The sequence below is a fragment of the Stigmatopora argus genome, chromosome 1, assembly GCF_051989625.1.
Source record: "Stigmatopora argus isolate UIUO_Sarg chromosome 1, RoL_Sarg_1.0, whole genome shotgun sequence".
Classification (NCBI taxonomy): Eukaryota; Metazoa; Chordata; class Actinopteri; order Syngnathiformes; family Syngnathidae; genus Stigmatopora; species Stigmatopora argus.
The window spans coordinates 14,077,919-14,095,840 of NC_135387.1; the positions used below are offsets into that span (position 1 = coordinate 14,077,919).

At 42.9% G+C, this 17,922-nt stretch overlaps 1 protein-coding gene and 1 long non-coding RNA gene across 4 annotated transcripts; one reads left to right on the top strand and one right to left on the bottom strand.

The window, feature by feature from the left end:
• Positions 1–582: 582 nt before the first annotated feature.
• On the top strand, positions 583–14,196 carry LOC144073633 (putative ribonuclease ZC3H12C). Of its 3 annotated transcripts, none has more exons than XM_077599644.1 (8): positions 583–716; positions 915–1,219; positions 2,571–4,035; positions 8,524–9,353; positions 9,425–9,564; positions 9,638–9,872; positions 10,359–10,465; positions 10,536–14,196. In XM_077599644.1, the coding sequence occupies exons 4-8, from the start codon at positions 8,584–8,586 to the stop codon at positions 11,966–11,968; spliced, it is 2,685 nt and encodes an 894-aa protein (XP_077455770.1). In that variant the 5' UTR covers positions 583–716; positions 915–1,219; positions 2,571–4,035; positions 8,524–8,583; the 3' UTR covers positions 11,969–14,196. The 3 variants fall into 3 exon arrangements, with proteins under 3 accessions (XP_077455770.1, XP_077455778.1, XP_077455761.1); XM_077599652.1 differs by having other exon boundaries at positions 915–962; XM_077599635.1 differs by having other exon boundaries at positions 915–962; positions 3,884–4,035.
• LOC144073650 (uncharacterized) lies at positions 12,579–17,922 on the bottom strand. The gene is made up of 2 exons (XR_013300136.1): positions 17,528–17,922; positions 12,579–13,365 (listed from the first exon to the last, which is right to left on the bottom strand). It is a non-coding gene; the product is annotated as an uncharacterized LOC144073650 (long non-coding RNA).

The window sequence follows — 17,922 nt, forward strand, 5'->3', positions numbered from 1 at the left end:
TACTGGTCCTTATTTATGATTTTATTCCACTCTAACTCATTGGAAAAAATATTTTTTTCTCTAATAATCAAGATTTTTTGCTCTACTCAGTTCATGACAAAGTATAGTTCATTCGCTTTAAAGCAACTGGTGTGTCAGGGCAGTAACCCTCTGAATACCAACAGTGGCGAAAGAAAAACTTCAAAATGTCATTGAAATAAACCATTCAAAATAAAAACTCGCGTTTGCATTCTGGTCCAACGGAATTATCTAAATTAATCATAACTGAAAGAAAAAAAATGTGACAGGCCTGGACAAAAATAATAGCAACTCCCTTCCTGATGCTGCTAAAGACTGATGTGCTTTCCTCAAATTGTATTTCCGGTTTTGCAAAAATAAAATACGCGTCAACGCTTACAAAATGACATTTTTTCCACCGTTTAAGGGTTTGATATTAAATTCTCACGCATTTCTCAACATTCTATGGGTATTGTTTGTATAAAAAAAAATCTAAATCAGTTGTTTAACCCATACAGCTTATCGTCCCGTGATTTATTTTGAAAGTTACTTTGAACGCTAAATGTGGCTTTAGTATAGGCAAGCTTTTTCCGCTATTGCTGGGTCACGCTCCATTGCCAGCCGGATGTCTAGTGCGTGGCAAAAAAATGTGACAGTATCATTATGTTGACGCGACATGAATGCGATTGGCGAAGGACCCCCGGGGGCCCACCTAGCGAGTAAGTGAGCCTTTGCCACTTTATCCTAACGCGCGTACTGTTGTTAATCTTCCATTTGGGAAGGCTGCAGGCAAGTCGTGACAGCGTTGCTTTGCGGCGACTGCACCACAGGCTGATTTTGCACCAGCGAAAAGAGTTTGAAATGTCTTTTATTTCTGCTTAATGCTGACCCTGTGGCGTCTATGTTCTGCTTTGCAGCATCCACGAGGTTGCTCGAGTCCCGGAGGATGTGAGCGATTGATGAGGGTGAGTGGCTGCAGCTGTGTTCGTCACCCCCGGCGATTAATTGTACATATTTACATATTTCATCCTCCCCCCTTCAAAGTATAGCTCTCATGTGATCTGTTCTAATAATCGTCTCGATATTTTTTTAAGAAGCAGATTTATCGGCTGCAAGTAGTCAAAATGGCGGTGATGTGATGAGAGATACTTGTTGAAAACTTTAGGACAAGAGGTGCAGATCTGCATCAATGCATCTTGAGGGAACAAAGTTTTAAGAATAAGTGAGATATGTCTTAATTAACCCACATTTCTTTTAGTCACAACTAGAACTGGGTGATTAATTTCAATACCGGTATATCTTTCAGTGAGAATTGTCAAAGGCTTGGCTTTTTTCCCTTTGATAAATTGCACAGGTCAAAGACTTATTTTGATCAATGTTATGGCTATTACATAAGTACTGTACTTTATAGATAAGTGCATTATGAAAGTACTGTGTGGGACCTTTATAGATATGCATATTATGAAAGTACTGTATGGTAGTGTTTCCCAAACTTTTTTGAGCTGCGGAACACTTTTTGCATTGGAAAAAATCTCAAGGGACACACCACCATCTGAAAATCTTTTCATTTAAAACTATGTCGCCTATATTAACAATAGTCATTCTCATCAAAGTTTTACCAGCAGGAATCACATAAACATCCCAAATGATTCCAAAATCAAATTTTTCACACTGGCATAATGTCACCAAAAAGTTGATGTCTGCGGACTGTGAACAACTTCCGGTTTGAGCGATGCAAAAAATGTTTTTAATCACGTATTTTGATTTTTATATGAATTTTTCTCTCTCGTTTATCGTATTTTGATTTTTCATATGAATTTTCCTCTTTCGTTCATCATATTTGGATTTTTCATATTCATTTTTCTATCTCGTCCATCATATTTTGATTTTTCATGTTCATTTTTCTCTCGTTCATTGCATTTTGATTTTTCATATGAATTTTCCTCTCCCGTTCATCATATTTGGATTTTTCATATTCATTTTTCTCTCTCGTCCATCATATTTTGATTTTTCATGTTCATTTTTCTCTCTCGTTCATTGCATTTTGATTTTTCATATGAATTTTTCTCTCGTTCATCGTATTTTGATTTTTCATATGAATTTTTCTCTCGTTCATCGTATTTTGATTTTTCATATGAAATTTTCTCTCTCGTTCATTGTATTTTGATTTTTCATATGCATTTTTCTCTGAATATTACATTGTAAGACTTCTTGCAAATATGGGTTTTTCAGGGCCGATACCGATTATTACTATTATTATTTTGAGCCGATATTCATTTTCAGTAAAAAATGTTTAAAAAAAAATGCAATCTCTGAACTTCATAGAACTTTATTAAATGACACACTCGCACACACGCAAATGTAGATGTGTTCTTTTCTGATTGTCTCAAAGTAAAAGCATATCATAAATTGTTTTACAATTAGGGTTTCATCCTTGAAGAATTGATAAAAGTGAACAAACAAGTGAGCAAGTTGCGTGATCAGTTGCTTTGTTCCATATTTTGGGGAAAGATGTCTTGACTTTAGTACAAGAGTACAAAAGTAATAAACACAACCCTGTGTTTTGGGGGCAGATGGCGTGTGTCTGATCCTGATCAGCTGTCCGAGAGGTCCAGATCTAAGCAGGGAGGCGTGCTCCCAGGTCAACAGCTGCTTGTCATTGTGCACACATTCAACTTCCAGAGTGACACGTTTTTTGACGTCACCTATCAAAATTGAATTGACATATTTTATGACTTAGGCTCATTTGTACGCAACCTTGTGTCTGGGATCCGGTATTTTCGGCCCTTGCTGATCAATTGGTAGTACATTTATTGAAGCCTTTGACAGATGTCACTTTGTAATTTGAAATGATGATGTTAATAAGGCATAGGATCGCGGTTACCTTCATAAATTTAAACAAATGCTGGTATAGTCGCGTATTGAATGATGTTCAAATGGCGCAAGGCAAAGGGATTTATGTGAGAAAAAAAACGACTATTTAAACAGAAACGGACATTTGGCAATGTCATATTAGAAATAGTATTATCATTAATCGGTGAACTTGAGAGACTAGATAGTTCAGCAGAGCTATATATCTTCAAGTTAGTAGTTTATGTTGCTGTCAATTGGGAATCCTGTTGTCCCACTTCTACAATACCCTAGTCCTATTTTTATAAAATAATAAAAAGATTTCATTTTACAATTCCTATTTGGGCAGCTCCTTCTAAGACCACGCCTTTGTATACAAGCAACCAAAAGGTCGTTTCTCCAGAACTTGTCCCCTTTAAATCCCGTTAGTCACCAAGCAAAAAAAGCAGAATATGTGCTTCCGAGTCATCTGCCTGAAGTGTGCCACCACAAAAGGAGGCTTCCCCCCCTCCACATAAAACTTTGTGATGCCCCCCCTCTTGACACATGCATACCCAGCCATTCTTCCATCTGAGCTGAGCCACACTCTCCTCTTTACTCTGGCATTCTGCAAAGGCCACACTAGTCTGTTTCTGCCTGACCTGCAACCCACCCCCCACCCTTCTTGGACCCCCAAACAAAGAGGACGGAGTGAGCGGAGCGCGCCGTAGCCAGGTGTTCTCCACTACCACCCCGGGCTTTAATAGCACCAAAGCTCACCCTACAGCTGCGCTCGCCGGCCTCCCATTGTGTGTTTCTATTGTGCGGGCTCCCGCCCTTCGTTGATTCATCGGCCACACGGGGGACACCCATTCAAGTGTGTGTGTCTACTGTGAATGCATTGACTACGCGTGCCTTGGGGAAACCGGGTGGCGCCGTTTCGGACTCCTCCTGCCGTTGTCTCCTGCCTTCATCGCGATTGGCGGAGACACGGGCGCTCTCAACGAGGGAATGGCTGACATTGTTCCTCCATCTGCTCTGCTTCTCACTGTCCAAGGTGCTCTCGTCGGAGGAACGAGGATCTGCAACAGTCCTGTTTGGGAGTTCTTCACTTTCACCAGCGCACCGCCATTGAGGCTTCAACCATGTAGAAACCCGCTTGGCCGTTTCCTTCGTCACTTGTTTGCCGAGGCAGCGATGGGACAATAAGTGAGTATTTGAGATGACACACATAACAATGTGCAATATTTTAGATTTTTTTTTTTTTTATCACCTTGCCCGGACGTGACTTTTTAAATTACTTATGTTTTATTGGGAAACACGCACTTTGAGGAGTAGCACCACTAATTTCGTTATACGCAGCTGTTTTATAATGACAATAAAGGCTTTTGACTTGATGAGGCCCGTCAAAATGATTCCGAAGCATCGAGTGTGGCTGCACGTTTGAGGGACTGGTAGTGGAGTTGAGGGATGTGAAGTAATAAGATAATGCTAAATTGGCAGTTTTAGAGATGGACAGTGGTGCTGAGGACAGGCTAGTAAGTAGCTACTTTCAATACCTATATCCGAATTTTGCACGGTACTCAGTTTTGACATTTAGGTACAAGCTACATGTTGCAAAGCTGTGCATCCTGATAATGTTAGGCTTTTCTTTTGAAAGGTGTTGAAAAGTGTTTGGCCTATTCTTCATTTCTTTTTTTTTTTACACTTTGCATTACATTTACCATTCTTAAATGATCTAAATATTATTCACTCTGACGTGGCCCTGGTGTTTATCATAGCTGTGTCTCAGACCCGATAATTCCACATCTGTTAGCACCTGCCGGTCAAAGTGAAATAGATCAAAAGCTCTTCAAAGACGACACATCCGATACCGATAAGCGTAGATATTCATAAACATACATGAAAGCAAGTACGTTATGTAATTTTCTGACTTTAACATGCCATTTGCCTTGCTGTGAACCCTGATTGGTGTGTCTTTTCATTGATTCTATTTTGATGAAAATATCTCATAATACAATGTTGGCACCTGTATTTTAAAATCTGGTGGGTGTGGTTTATAGTAAAGGTGCGCCTTATGGTTCGAAACTCATGGTAAATCAGATCTATCAGTGTGGAAAGATTTATAAAGAGATTTCTAAAGGATCACCATGAGAGGAGCCATGATCCACAAATGGCAAAAAGAGAGTGGTTATAAACTAGGTGGCGGTTAACCAAAATTACACCTTTAAAAGCGCAAAGACGACTATTTCACAACTTCAGCACCTGGAAGACTGGCTGTGAACCAAGAATTCTGCTGTCTCTCTTAAAGGGCTTAAAGTATCATATTTAGCCATTCGTTTGTGAGACCTTAAATTAAATTTGGCTTCTGCAGAAGAACAATGGTTCAAAAATACTCATCTGTCCAACTTTTTATAGGCAGCGAAAAGCTAAATAAGGACTTTGGACTGGCCTAGTCAAAATCCTGACCCAAATCCTATTGATATTAAAAATATACTTCATAATGGAACCCCCTTCAATGTGGCCGAATTACAACAACTCTGTAAAGACCAGCGGGCAAAAAAGTTTCTGTAAGAAGAACTCATCAACAAGTTCTTGCAAACGCTTGATAGCAATCATTGCTAATACGAGGGTGACCCAGCAGTTATTAGGTTTGGGGTGGAATCACTTTTTCATCCCAGGCCATGTAAATTTAGATTTTTTTTCTCCCCCCTCAATAATAGCAACATTCATTAAAAATTACTGCTTTTTTTAATTTTGAAAATAAACAAATCAGGAAAGGAGCTGACTATTTCTAATATGTATGATTTTGTTTCACCCATTTAAAAGCCAAGCATCCTGGCGCCATATCTGAGTTGCTTCAAACCTATGCCAGACGTCCCCCGTCTGTCCCCGCGTCCCATCAGGACACAGCCCCCCGAACCCCCCCAACTTCTCCCGATCTCAACCGCCAAAATCAGAGTTTAAGTTGAGCTGGGTGGAAGGGGTCCCGCTTAAGTTTGAAAGATGCAACCGCTCTGCGTGGCACAATGCTGCTCACTGTTCAGTTTCATTGCATCAGCTCAGACAGTGGGATTTAATCTTGATTATTTATTCACTTTCAACCGCGCTTACCCCGTTTAGGTACGCGCAAAGCTGAAGCTTAATCTTGATTATTCATTCACTCATTATCCACATCGCTTCTCCTCATGAGAGTCGGGAGGCGCTGGAGCTTCATCTTGATTCTGATGGTATCAATTGTTCTGCAGATGCAATAATTATAATAATTGTGCTACCATGCTTAACCCACCTGTGACATTTGTTTCTTGGCTATACCAAAAATATTCATGGAGCGGTGTATTTACCACAAAAGTTAGATTTTTTTTGCAATTTTTTTTTATTACTATGATCGAAACACACACACACACACACGTGCGCTTCTGTATTTCGTCATAAATTTTTGCTGTCTCGCGCAGTGTAATAGTTTAAAACACTGAGGGCCCCGCCCCCTTGTCTGGACGGTTTGAGAGGGCTTTGTCTTTCAACAGCTGTATCCTAGCAACAGTGGCGTGGCCATCTTGCTTGGTAGCCCCCTTTTTTAAATAATGAAATGCACCCTGTAGTCCCTCCCTTAATCTCCCTCTCACCCCCACCGGTTTATCCACATAACTATTTTAGAGTCATGCTTTCTTCCTGCAAATCCTGTGCAGTTCATCTCAAAGTATCTTTTTCCACTTACAACTTGCTATCATTTGTTTCGCTTAATTTTCAGTAGTGTTTCAACTCTTAATGTCAGCCCCAATGTTGTGTTCATAAAGATGCTGCCTTATTAAAAAAAAAAACGGGGCTGAGAAAATATATCCGTCAGTGTGGCTGGACAGTCTCTTAGAATTTTCCTCGCAGCACATAAACGCCATCAGATGCAACCGATGGGTCGAATTAGGACAGAGGTCAAAAGGACCACTCATCTTCATAAATAACTGCCCCTCCGCCACTGGTCTGTAGTCACAAGCTGTCTCCCAGGAATCAGTGCTTGGTCCATCACTCCTTATCCTCAACGCTCCGGCCTGAACAGCTGTGTCACTGAAATCAAATCTTGGATACCCTGAAAACCTGAAGGGTCCATTTGAAGACATAAGAAAGTTCAGTACCATAAAAGCACTTGGTGTACAGAACTCTGCCCAGTGTGCATCACCATTAGCAAAACTGCCGATAACCACAGCGTCAGCGTCTGCGCAGCTGTTACAGGGTTGAGTCAGCATGAAGATAACCCTAAGCCTCCCATAAATAAGCTCGCCTCTTCTTCCCATATAGACCCTCAATGAGATAGAAGCCATTGTTCGTATCAGATTGACGGTCACATAGCGCTATGTTTATTAAACTCGACAAGTTGTTGTTGTCACATTTCTGCCCCTGTTTCTCTTGGAACATTTGGACTAACACCTGAGTGGAACATCAACTGATTTTCACTCTTCAACCTCCACAAACCGAACTGTGACAAGTCAGATCTTGTCATCAATATCCCCAACCAAAACAACCAGCAATTTCACTAGCATTTTGACACAAGATGGAATTTGATCCAGTAGTAGTTTTGTTTTCAGTGCCCTCACGCTTTTTGACAGCAGTACAGTAATCCCTCAAATATCGCGGCTTCACGACATCGGATTTTTTTCTGGGGGAATTTTTTTTATTAGATTTTTTTGTGTAACTACATAAAAATGTGAACACCCACACTGAAACTCGCAAACTCCCCTGTCCTCCGCTTGCTACTAGGACTCAGAACTAAAGTAAAATTTTTCATTTTTAAAAAAAGTTCATAAACATGTAAAAATCCATGCTGAAACATGCAAGCGGAAGCCACTCTCCTCTCCTCCACTTGCTACTAGGACTCAGCACTGAAGTATAAAAATAAAAAAATAAATGGGGGTGACCCTACTTCATGGTTTTTCGTTTATCGCAGCCATGTCTCGTCTACATTAACAGCGACAATCGAGGGATTACTGTAAATGAAATTAATGATGGATACAGAGCATCGTCTAAACGGAGTATTTCTTGAGGAGGTACCACCATTGAATTGAATGCTTTTGTTGTCATTTTACAAGTATAATGAGATTTAAAGTTTTCACCACATAGTGCACAAATAATAACAACAAACAGGCAAATAAATAGGACTCACTTTAGTGCTGAAAATATTATTTTTCATTTAACAAGGTCTGTAAACTTCTAATTAATTATCAAAATTGTCAGTTAATTCCATGGAGTTGTTGATTGAATTGAATGCTTTAATTGTCATTTTACAAGTATAATGAGATTTAAAGCTTTCACCACGTAGTGCACAAATAATAACAACAAAAAGGCAAATAAATTGGACTCACTTTAGTGCTGAAAATATTATTTTTCATTTAACAAGGTCTGTAAACTTTTAATTAATTATCAAAATTGTCAGTTAATTCCATGGAGTTGTTGATTTTTTTTAATGGTTTCTGATTCCTCCATACAAGACAATGCTGTGCTCCAAACAAAACACAACAAAAATGCTATGCAGAAAAAAAATCTGTGATTTTACAAAAAGATAAAATGACATGAATTGCATTAATGCCAGATGTTGCATCAACTTTTGTGTGTGTTTAAGTGCATTTTGTGAATAGATGGCCACAGTAGTAGGTAGACCAAGGACCCAAATGGTCATCACAAGTTGTTGTTGTTCTTCTTCTTCAGGCACTAATAAGTCCAGCACTGCGAAGTGTCTGCAATCGACCGGATGTCCGAGACAGCTCCATGGGCCAGAAGAACCATGCGGAGGCAGAAGCCGGCCGCATTCAGGAACTGGAGCTGGAGTATCTCCACGTAGCGGGGGCCGACCGGCAGGCTGGCGGCGCAGCCAGGCCTCCTGCCATGGGGGAGCAGGCGGAGAGCGACACCGGCACCAACCTAACCCCCCCTGCATCCACGGCAGAGGAAGTCGCCCGTCTCGACTTAGAGCGCCAGCTACGGGAATCTCTCTCTCCCGCGCTCGCCGCTGACCTCAGCCCAAGCGGAGGCGAGGGTGCCGCAGCTCAGTGCAAAAGCGCCCACCAGCCGCTTTGCCGGACCCAATGTGTGGACTTGGGGACCGAAGGACCGCCCGAGCCACCGGTCCAACTTTCATCAGAGGGCCAAGATGACAGCCGCGCTTTGCTCCAACACCTTTCCAAATCTCAGGCAACTCACCCCAAATCCGAGCTGGCGCAGATCGTTGTCGACGGGCAATATCAGGCCAAACTGGATTTTGCGCTCAAATTGGGGTACTCTGAGGAGACGGTGCGCCTCGTGCTGTCCAAACTGGGGCCGAGAACTTTGATCAATGACATACTGGGAGAGCTGGTCAAACGAGGCTCTACAGAAAGCGAGCAGCCGGCCGGCTCGTCCTTCTCCACCTCCACGTCGTCCTCTTGTTCCTCCGATTTACCGACGCCTTTGGGATCGGACTCTCCGTGCCCGCAAGAACCTCCCGCTGACCAAGACAACCTGCGGCCCGTAGTGGTGGACGGCAGCAATGTAGCCATGAGGTGAGCAAACCAAAATAGTCGACGCTCAAAAAGCCGGCACTTACCGTTCTAATGGCGCCTTTGTTGCGTAGCCACGGCAACAAGGAGGTGTTCTCCTGCCAGGGCATCTTGCTGGCCGTCGATTGGTTTTTAGAACGCGGCCACCAAGATATCACCGTTTTCGTTCCGGCGTGGAGGAAGGAACAGTCTCGGCCGGACGCCCCCATTACAGGTCAGTTCGAACCTCCTCGTGGGAGATTAATCGGATTAAATTCACCTGGCGTTGCCGTTGACTTTCTTTGCAGACCAAGAGATCCTGCGGCGTCTGGAGAAAGAGAAAATCCTCGTGTTCACCCCCTCACGCCGCGTGCAAGGTCGGCGCGTGGTCTGTTACGACGACCGCTTCATCGTCAAGCTGGCTTACGAGTCGGACGGCATCATCGTGTCCAACGACAACTATAGAGACCTCGCCAATGAGAAACCTGAGTGGAAGAAGTTCATCGATGAGCGATTACTCATGTACTCCTTTGTTAATGACAAGTAGGTCAGCAGCAGCACAAATGCAACAACCCTCCGCACTTGTCCATTGAAAATTGAAGACGGCAGCATCCCGAGTGAATTTTCAAAAAGTGGCTTCTCGGATCTCTGGGTAGAAGTCACTAAAGTGGCTCCAGTGGTTAAAGTGGTCAGTGGCAAACAAGTTAGACACAAAGAGTCAAAATTTGAAACTGAGAGTCAAAGAGCCACACTACGTCAGAAGCAGCATGAAAAAAATCCAAACTGAAATCATTTCCTTTTTTTAACGGGCCCTGATGATTTTGAGTGTGTCTTAAGAGAGAATAAAAATAAGAGAAACATGGCCACTGTATATACAAAATATGACCGTAAGCAAAGAGCCGCATTCATTTTGGCCGGGAGCCGCATGTTCTATAGCAATTGGTTAGATGTCTCTGCTTGTAGTTTTCTGATTGAATGTACCCGTTTCATTGTTTACACGCAACGTAATCTTTCCTCCTCACCTGTCAGATTCATGCCACCAGATGACCCCCTCGGCCGACATGGTCCCAGCTTGGACAACTTCTTGAGGAAAAGACCTGTGGTGGCCGAGCAAAAGAAACAGCCTTGTCCATATGGTAAAAACTGATAACGCCAACGTGGTTTAAGAAGCCGTTTCATTGACTCGAGATTCGCATCCCTCTTCAGGAAAGAAGTGCACCTACGGCCACAAGTGTAAATACTACCACCCCGAACGAGGCTCCCAGCCACAACGCGCGGTGGCCGATGAGCTGCGGGCCAGCGCCAAGACCTGCGTCGTCCCCAAGAACCAGGGGGACGCCGGGCTGGTCAAAAGCCACAGTGTTCCAGCCGGCAGCTTCGAGGCCAAAAAGGGTGCGGCCAAGCGGCAGTCTGAGCCCGGCGTCCGAGCGCTTTCGTACAGCGACGCGGAGGAGAAGCTGGCAGCAAAAGAAAGGCCGGAAAGTCAGAGGATCGGCGCCCGCGCCCCAACCGGCAGCGGGACGGTGTCCGCAGCTTTAGGAAGGCCGCAGCAAGATCGACAGTCCCGAACCGGCACCCCTCAGTGCGTCCCCCCGGCCCACTGTCACGACCTCTACCCGCACTGCGAATCCCCGGATTTAAGCTATTACGCCTACAGCAGCCTGCGTATCTCGTCCAGGCAGAGCCCAGACGCTCGCTTCCCCCACGACACGGACCTGCGCCTGGGCTCCGTGGGGTCCGCCGGCTCCGAATGCGGCAGCGAAAGCAGCGCGAGCTGCGGCAGCAGCTGTGAATCGTACGCTTGCCAGGACGGCTCGATGGACGACGCCGCCCATTACGCCCCCCTCCACTGTCAGCTGCATTTCCGACCGAGCGCCGGAAGCCACGAACTGTGCGCCTTTCACGTGGCGGATTACGCGAAAGCAAACAAAGGTTCGCACGGCTACGAAACAAGTGCGGCGGCGGGGCAATTGTGGGATCCCAACCAGGCCCATGACGCTTCCCAGAAGCGGCCTCTCTATCCGTTACCCCATTATTTCCAGCACCAGCCGCTCGCCACTCGTTCCAGCTGTCCGGCCGACTACCACACGCTGGCCGCGTCGAACACCCCCGACTCCCCCATTGGTCGCCGCGGCGCCCGTACCAGAGCGGAGAGCGCCTCAGAATCTCGTCTTCACGAGCACCTGTGCGTATCCCAGCACCACCAACGGGTAAAAGCTTTACCCGCGTGGGATACGTACTACAGGGAGCCCCCGGCACCTCCTCGCTATGACATCTATCACAGCCCGTCGGACGCATGTCAGGCCTCATGGCACTCTGCTCAGTGGGCACAAGATGGCTGCGTGCCACGCCACTTGTCTCATCCCGCCCTCCACCCGGCTCCGTATGTAAGTCACCCGCCGCTCCCCCCGCATTCTCCTCTTCCGCCACACCTCGCACCGCCCTCGTATTCGGCGCAGCCCCCCGACTCCCCTGCCCACGGCCGGTACGGGGAAGCCAGGGAGAAAACGTACGCCAACCTGTGCAACATCTTTCCATCGGAGCTGGTGAGCCGGGTGATGGGCAGGAGCCCCCACGTCACAGACCCCCAGCAGCTCGCGGCTGCCATTCTAGCAGAGAAAGCTCAGATGGGATTCTGAGGCCGCTACATCGGCACACCGTCGGGAATCCAGGAATGTTTGGCAGAATGATCGTGAGAACGTGTCTGTTTTGAAAGCAATGTCGTTCGTGTGCGTTGACTTCATCTTGGTGTCGTTGAGCCTTTTTTCTGCGCTGTTGAAAGTTTGTGATCTTGTTAGAGTGTTTTGGACCCACATTGTGGCTGAGGAGATAGGCGACCCCGTGAAATGTACCTTAGTTTTAGTAAGGGACACCTTTATTTATTGCGTTTGCCATAAATGCAGTTAAAAGCAGACGTTTCCATACAGTAGTACACTGAAGCATATATGGAAAGACGGAAAGTTTTCCTCTCCGTCTATCGTCGAACCAGACTAAACATGGCATGTTTTTGGTGAATAAGGCTTGCAAATTTACAGGACTGTCTCCTTTTTCCTTGCGGTGGCTTGGCAATATAGTCGTAGTTGTCTGGGATTGGCTCCAGCACCCCCCTTTGTGGAATAGCGGTATGGAAGATGAATGAACAAAACGTGAGCACAGTGTGGAAAGTGGCTTTATTGACTGAGCGATGTCCTAATCTCTTATTCTTATATCTGAGTCGCTTGTTTGTAAGGATCCTCAATAGAGTCCTGATTTGATATTTCAGCAATTTATTGAGGGGGGGAAACAGTTTTTTCCAATTTCAACATTATAGCCATGTAAAAGGAGTTGTGCATCAATATTTTAAACCAAAAATAAGAATGCTGCACAAGATACAATTGCAAAGAAATGATTTGAATATTCATTCTTTTTCAAAAAAAAAAATACAAAAAAATATATTTATTATTATGTAGGAAATTCCAGGAATTGATTCCAATAATGGAAAAAAAAATCTTCAATTTGAAAACTAAAATGCTCAATTCCACTTTTAGAAATAAAAAATATGCACCTGTCATCCTTGGGTTCAATTTCCTGACGCCTGAAGGTGCCATGGAAATCTTTTCAAACATTTATACGCAGGTCTAAACACTGTCAGGCTGCGACAACCAAGGGGTCTTTGATTTTTTTGTAAACATCTCTTTTAAACTGTACATAACGACACAAACTATTTATATGGACTTGTGTGGCCCTTTTTGTTGGGTTGAATGGAATCTGCTACATGTGTAAATGATTCTTGTAGATATATTTAATTAGTCATCTGTAGCAGATTTTCACAAACAATCCCCTATGAGCCAAGTTTGATACAAATTGTATCAGGGGCGCAGTGTGTTAACTCCATGTGTAGCTCACATTCTTGATGTAGGTAGTAAAAATGTCCCCCAGCTCATGTGCGATTGTGGGGGAAAAAATCCCATAGACAGAGGCAGTTGTGGACCTACTTTGTTTAGGTTCACTGCTTTGGGGATTTTGGGTTCCAGACCGCTTATTTTCTGCAGCATCTCTGTCGAAAAGAAAGAAAGTTCAGCTTAGCGGCGTGGGCGCGCTCGGTCTCGATCAATACAAAGTGCTGAGAATCAAGCTGCCTTTTTTGCAGCTTTGGATGCTGTGGAAAAGAAGCGAGCGTATGAAACAAAAGAAGCGCCTTCACCGAGCCCGCTGGCACCGTGTGCCAGCGTGGAAGCCGAGTGTGGGCCAAAAGTAATGCCTCTACATGGCATGGTGCTTACGACACAGCCGATACTCTGAACTATGTTCAGCTCACTGTTGTGCATGTTTCCGACCTCTTTTGATCGATGCGTGTGTATTTGTGCAGACTTGACTGAAGCATCGAGAGTTCACTTCAACGACTCTGTAGTCATTTTACTATTGGAACTGTAGCCGTGCTTGTTCATTAAAGAGTACCGCTGAGGAAAAAAAGGGGGCTTTTTTGTAGAAGTTTTTATTCTCAATTATACAATGTTGATATTGTCAGGCTGTGCATTTCCCACCTAAGCCTTCAGTAGGGCTACATTTGATTCAATCTCACCCTCGATAACTATTTTATGACTATAAAACCTTTACGGCAGCTACAGCTGCGACACAAAAAAATATCAATTACAGACGCTCCCCTACTTACGGACGCAATTGGTTCCGAGCGATTGTTCATAAGTTGAATTTGTTTGTAAGTTGATTCAGTGCTATATTTTGTATTATAATTTATGTTTAAGGCCGATATAAGTATATTGAAGGTTTATATAAGTGCATTTGTATGTTTAAGGCTTGTATAAGTAACACGCATTGGTTTGTACTGAAAAAAAAAACATTTAATAAAATGGAGAGAATATGTACAGTACTGTAGAGAGAGCGAGAGAGAGAGATTTATGTATTAGAAACTGGCCAAAAGAAGCGACCTAATGACGATTGCACAGTTTTCTTCTTTTTTTTCATCATAAATGATGCGGTAGCACTGTATGGCATCATTCAATTGATTTGCAAACTTTGTGCAACGTTCAATATTTGGGTCCTGCTGCTCGATCTTTCTGTTTATAAATGGTACTGACGGTCGAACGATTCAATGCCCGTGAAACGCTCACCACTCTCACGCGCATCAAGCTTCGTTATTATTGCCACTCCCTCAATAGAAGCCTTTAGCTTTTTACCAAGCATATTCAATATTGGATGCATGAGATATTTAATGATACAAATGAAAAAGGTTCTTTGCACACTGGAGATACATTCACGCACTTCCGCACTGCAACAAAGAAGAAGGTAGATGCTGGGTGAGCTGAGCTCTCACAGCGCCAGGCGTCGGTATTAGCGGCGGAAAGAAGTACTACTCCGAAAAAGGCGCGAAATACAAAATTGGACTTGCGAACATTTTTGGACTTAAACGCAATTTGCAGGCGTTCGTATGTACCGTTGTTCGCAAGTTGAATGTTCGTAAGTAGTGGAGCGTCTGTATATAGTAAGGCTTTTTTCTTTAAAAAATCGACATAGTATAGTAAGGCTAAGAAAGTCGGAGAATAAATCTGACTTCTGATTCTTCTCCTAGTTATTGCTGTGGTCCAGTGGCAAAAATATTGGTTCAGAACTTGAGGTGGGAATCAGGAGTGAGTTCAATTCCACTCTTTGCAATTCACAAATTGTTTATTGAGGTAATGAAAAGGATAAATATAACTTCCAATCACTTCATTTCAGAAGTCACTGTGGTCCAGTTGCAAAGACAAATGGTCAGAACTTCTGGTGGACTCAAGTTCAAATCAGGAGTGAGTTCACTTCCACTCTGCAATTCTCAAATTGTTTATTGAGGTAATGAAAAGGATAGATATAACTTCCAATCACATCATTTCAGAAGTCACTGTGGTCCAGTGGCAAAGATAATGGGTCAGAACTTCAGGTGGACTCAAGTTCAAATCAGGAATGAGTTCAATTCCACTCTTTGCAATTCTCAAATTGTTTATTGAGGTAATGAAAAGGATAGATATAACTTCCAATCACATCATTTCAGAAGTCACTGTGGTCCAGTGGCAAAGATAATGGGTCAGAACTTCAGGTGGACTCAAGTTCAAATCAGGAATGAGTTCAATTCCACTCTTTGCAATTCTCAAATTGTTTATTTAGGTAATGAAGAGGATAGATATAACTTCCAATCACATCATTTCAGAAGTCACTGTGGTCCAGTGGCAAAGACAATGGGTCAGAACTTCAGGTGGACTCAAGTTCAAATCAGGAATGAGTTCAATTCCACTCTTTGCAATTCTCAAATTGTTTATTGAGGTAATGAAAAGGATAGATATAACTTCCAATCACATCATTTCAGAAGTCACTGTGGTCCAGTGGCAAAGACAATGGGTCAGAACTTCAGGAGGACTCAAGTTCAAATCAGGAATGAGTTCAATTCCACTCTTTGCAATTCTCAAATTGTTTATTTAGGTAATGAAAAGGATAAATATAACTTCCAATCATGTATAGGCGGGCCGCCTCGTGGTGTAGTGGGTAAGTCACCTGCCTGCCACGTGGGTGTCGAGGGTTCACGTCCCGGTGTCGCCAGTCAACGACTGTATGGTGTCGGCAGTCGGCCGTAGGCCGACTGTCGAACACCACCAGGAACCCCCCCTCCCAACTGTCTTCCGGTCAGCCGAAGGCTGACCGGAAATATTGTTTTGCTGAAAAAAATGACTAAGTCTTTATTTGAATGAAAAAAGGATTACCCATTTACTGAACTACTAGTGTAGTGATTAGTCAAACGAGAGCGGGATTCGAACCCCATTTCCCACATGGCAGTCAAATCCACTAACTTGAGGTCTGTCTGACCCATTGTCTTTGCCACTGGACCACAGTGACTTCTGAAATGAGATGATTGGAAGTTATATTTATCATTTTCATCACCTCAATAAACAATTTGAGATTTGCAAAGGGTGGACTTGAACTCACTCCAGATTTGAACTTGTGTCCAACTTCAATTTCAACCCATTGTTCTTGCCACTGGACCACAGTGTTTTCTGAAATGATGTGATTGGAAGTTATATTTATCCTTTTAATTACCTCAATAAACAATTTGAGGATTGCAAAGAGTGGAATCAAACTCACTTCTGATTTGAACTTGAGTCCACCTGAAGTTCTGACCCATTGTCTTTGCCACTGCACCACTGTAAAGTTGGAAGTTGTATTTATCCTTTTCATTACCTCAATAAACAATTTGAGAATTGCAACGAGTGGAATTGAACTCACTCCTGATTCCCGCCTCATGTTCTGACCCAATGATTTTGCCAGTGGACCACAGCAACAACTAGAAGGTGAAGAATCAGAAGTCAGATTTATTCTCCGACTCTCTTAGCCTTACTTGCTATGTCATTTTTTAAAGAAAAAAAGCCTTACTATACTATGTCATTTTTTAAGAAAAGAAGCCTTACTATACAATATCGTTTTTTTAAGAAAAAAAGGCTTCCTCTACTATGTCGTTTTTCAAGAAAAAAAGCCATGCTATACTATGTCGTTTTTTAGGAAAAAAAGCCTTACTATACTATGTCGTTTTTTAAAGGAAAAAAGCCATACTATACTATGTCGTTTTTTAGTGGGGAAAGCCATACTATACTATGTCGTTTTTTAGGGGAAAAGCCTTCCTCTACTATGTCGTTTTTCAAGAAAAAAAGCCATGCTATACTATGTCGTTTTTTTAGGGGAAAAAAGCCATACTATACTATGTCGTTTTTTTAGGAAAAAAAGCCTTACTATACTATGTCGTTTTTTAAGAAAAAAGGCCTTACTATACATGGTCTTTTTTGTAAATAAAAAGCCTTACTATACTATGTCGTTTTTAAAGACAAAAAAGCCTTACTATACTGTGTCGTTTTTAAAGAAAATAAGCCTTACTATACTATGTCGTCTTTAAAGAAAAAAGCCTATACTATGTTGTTTTTTAAGAAAAAAAGCCTTACTATACTATGTCGTTTTTTTAAGAAAAAAGACTTACAATACTATGTCATTTTTTAAGAAAAAAAGCCTTACTATACTATGTCGTCTTTTAAGAAAAACGCTTTACTGTACATGGTCGTTTTTTTAAATAAAAAAGCCTTACTATACATGGTCATTTTTTAATAAAAACCCTTAATATACATGGTCATTTTTAAAGAAAAAAGTGTGGTACTGACGGTCGAACGATTCAATGCCCGTGAAACACTTACCACTCTCACGCGCATCAAGCTTCGTTATTATTGCCACTCGTTTCAAATGAAATGGCTTGCCTCTTCCTTGCAACTCCCTCAATAGAAGCCTTTAGCTTTTTACCAACCATATTCAATATTGGATGCATGAGATATTTAATGATACAAATGAAAAAGGTTCCTTTGCACACTGGAGATACATTCACGCACTTCCGCATTGCAACGAAGAAGGTAGATGCTGGGTGAGCTGAGCTCTCACAGCGCCAGGCGTCGGTATTAGCGGCGGAAAGAAGTACTACTCCGAAAAAGGCGCGAAATACAAAATTGGACTTGCGAACATTTTTGGACTTAAACGCAATTTGCAGACATGTTCGTATGTACCGTTGTTCGTAAGTTGAATGTTCGTAAGTAGGGGA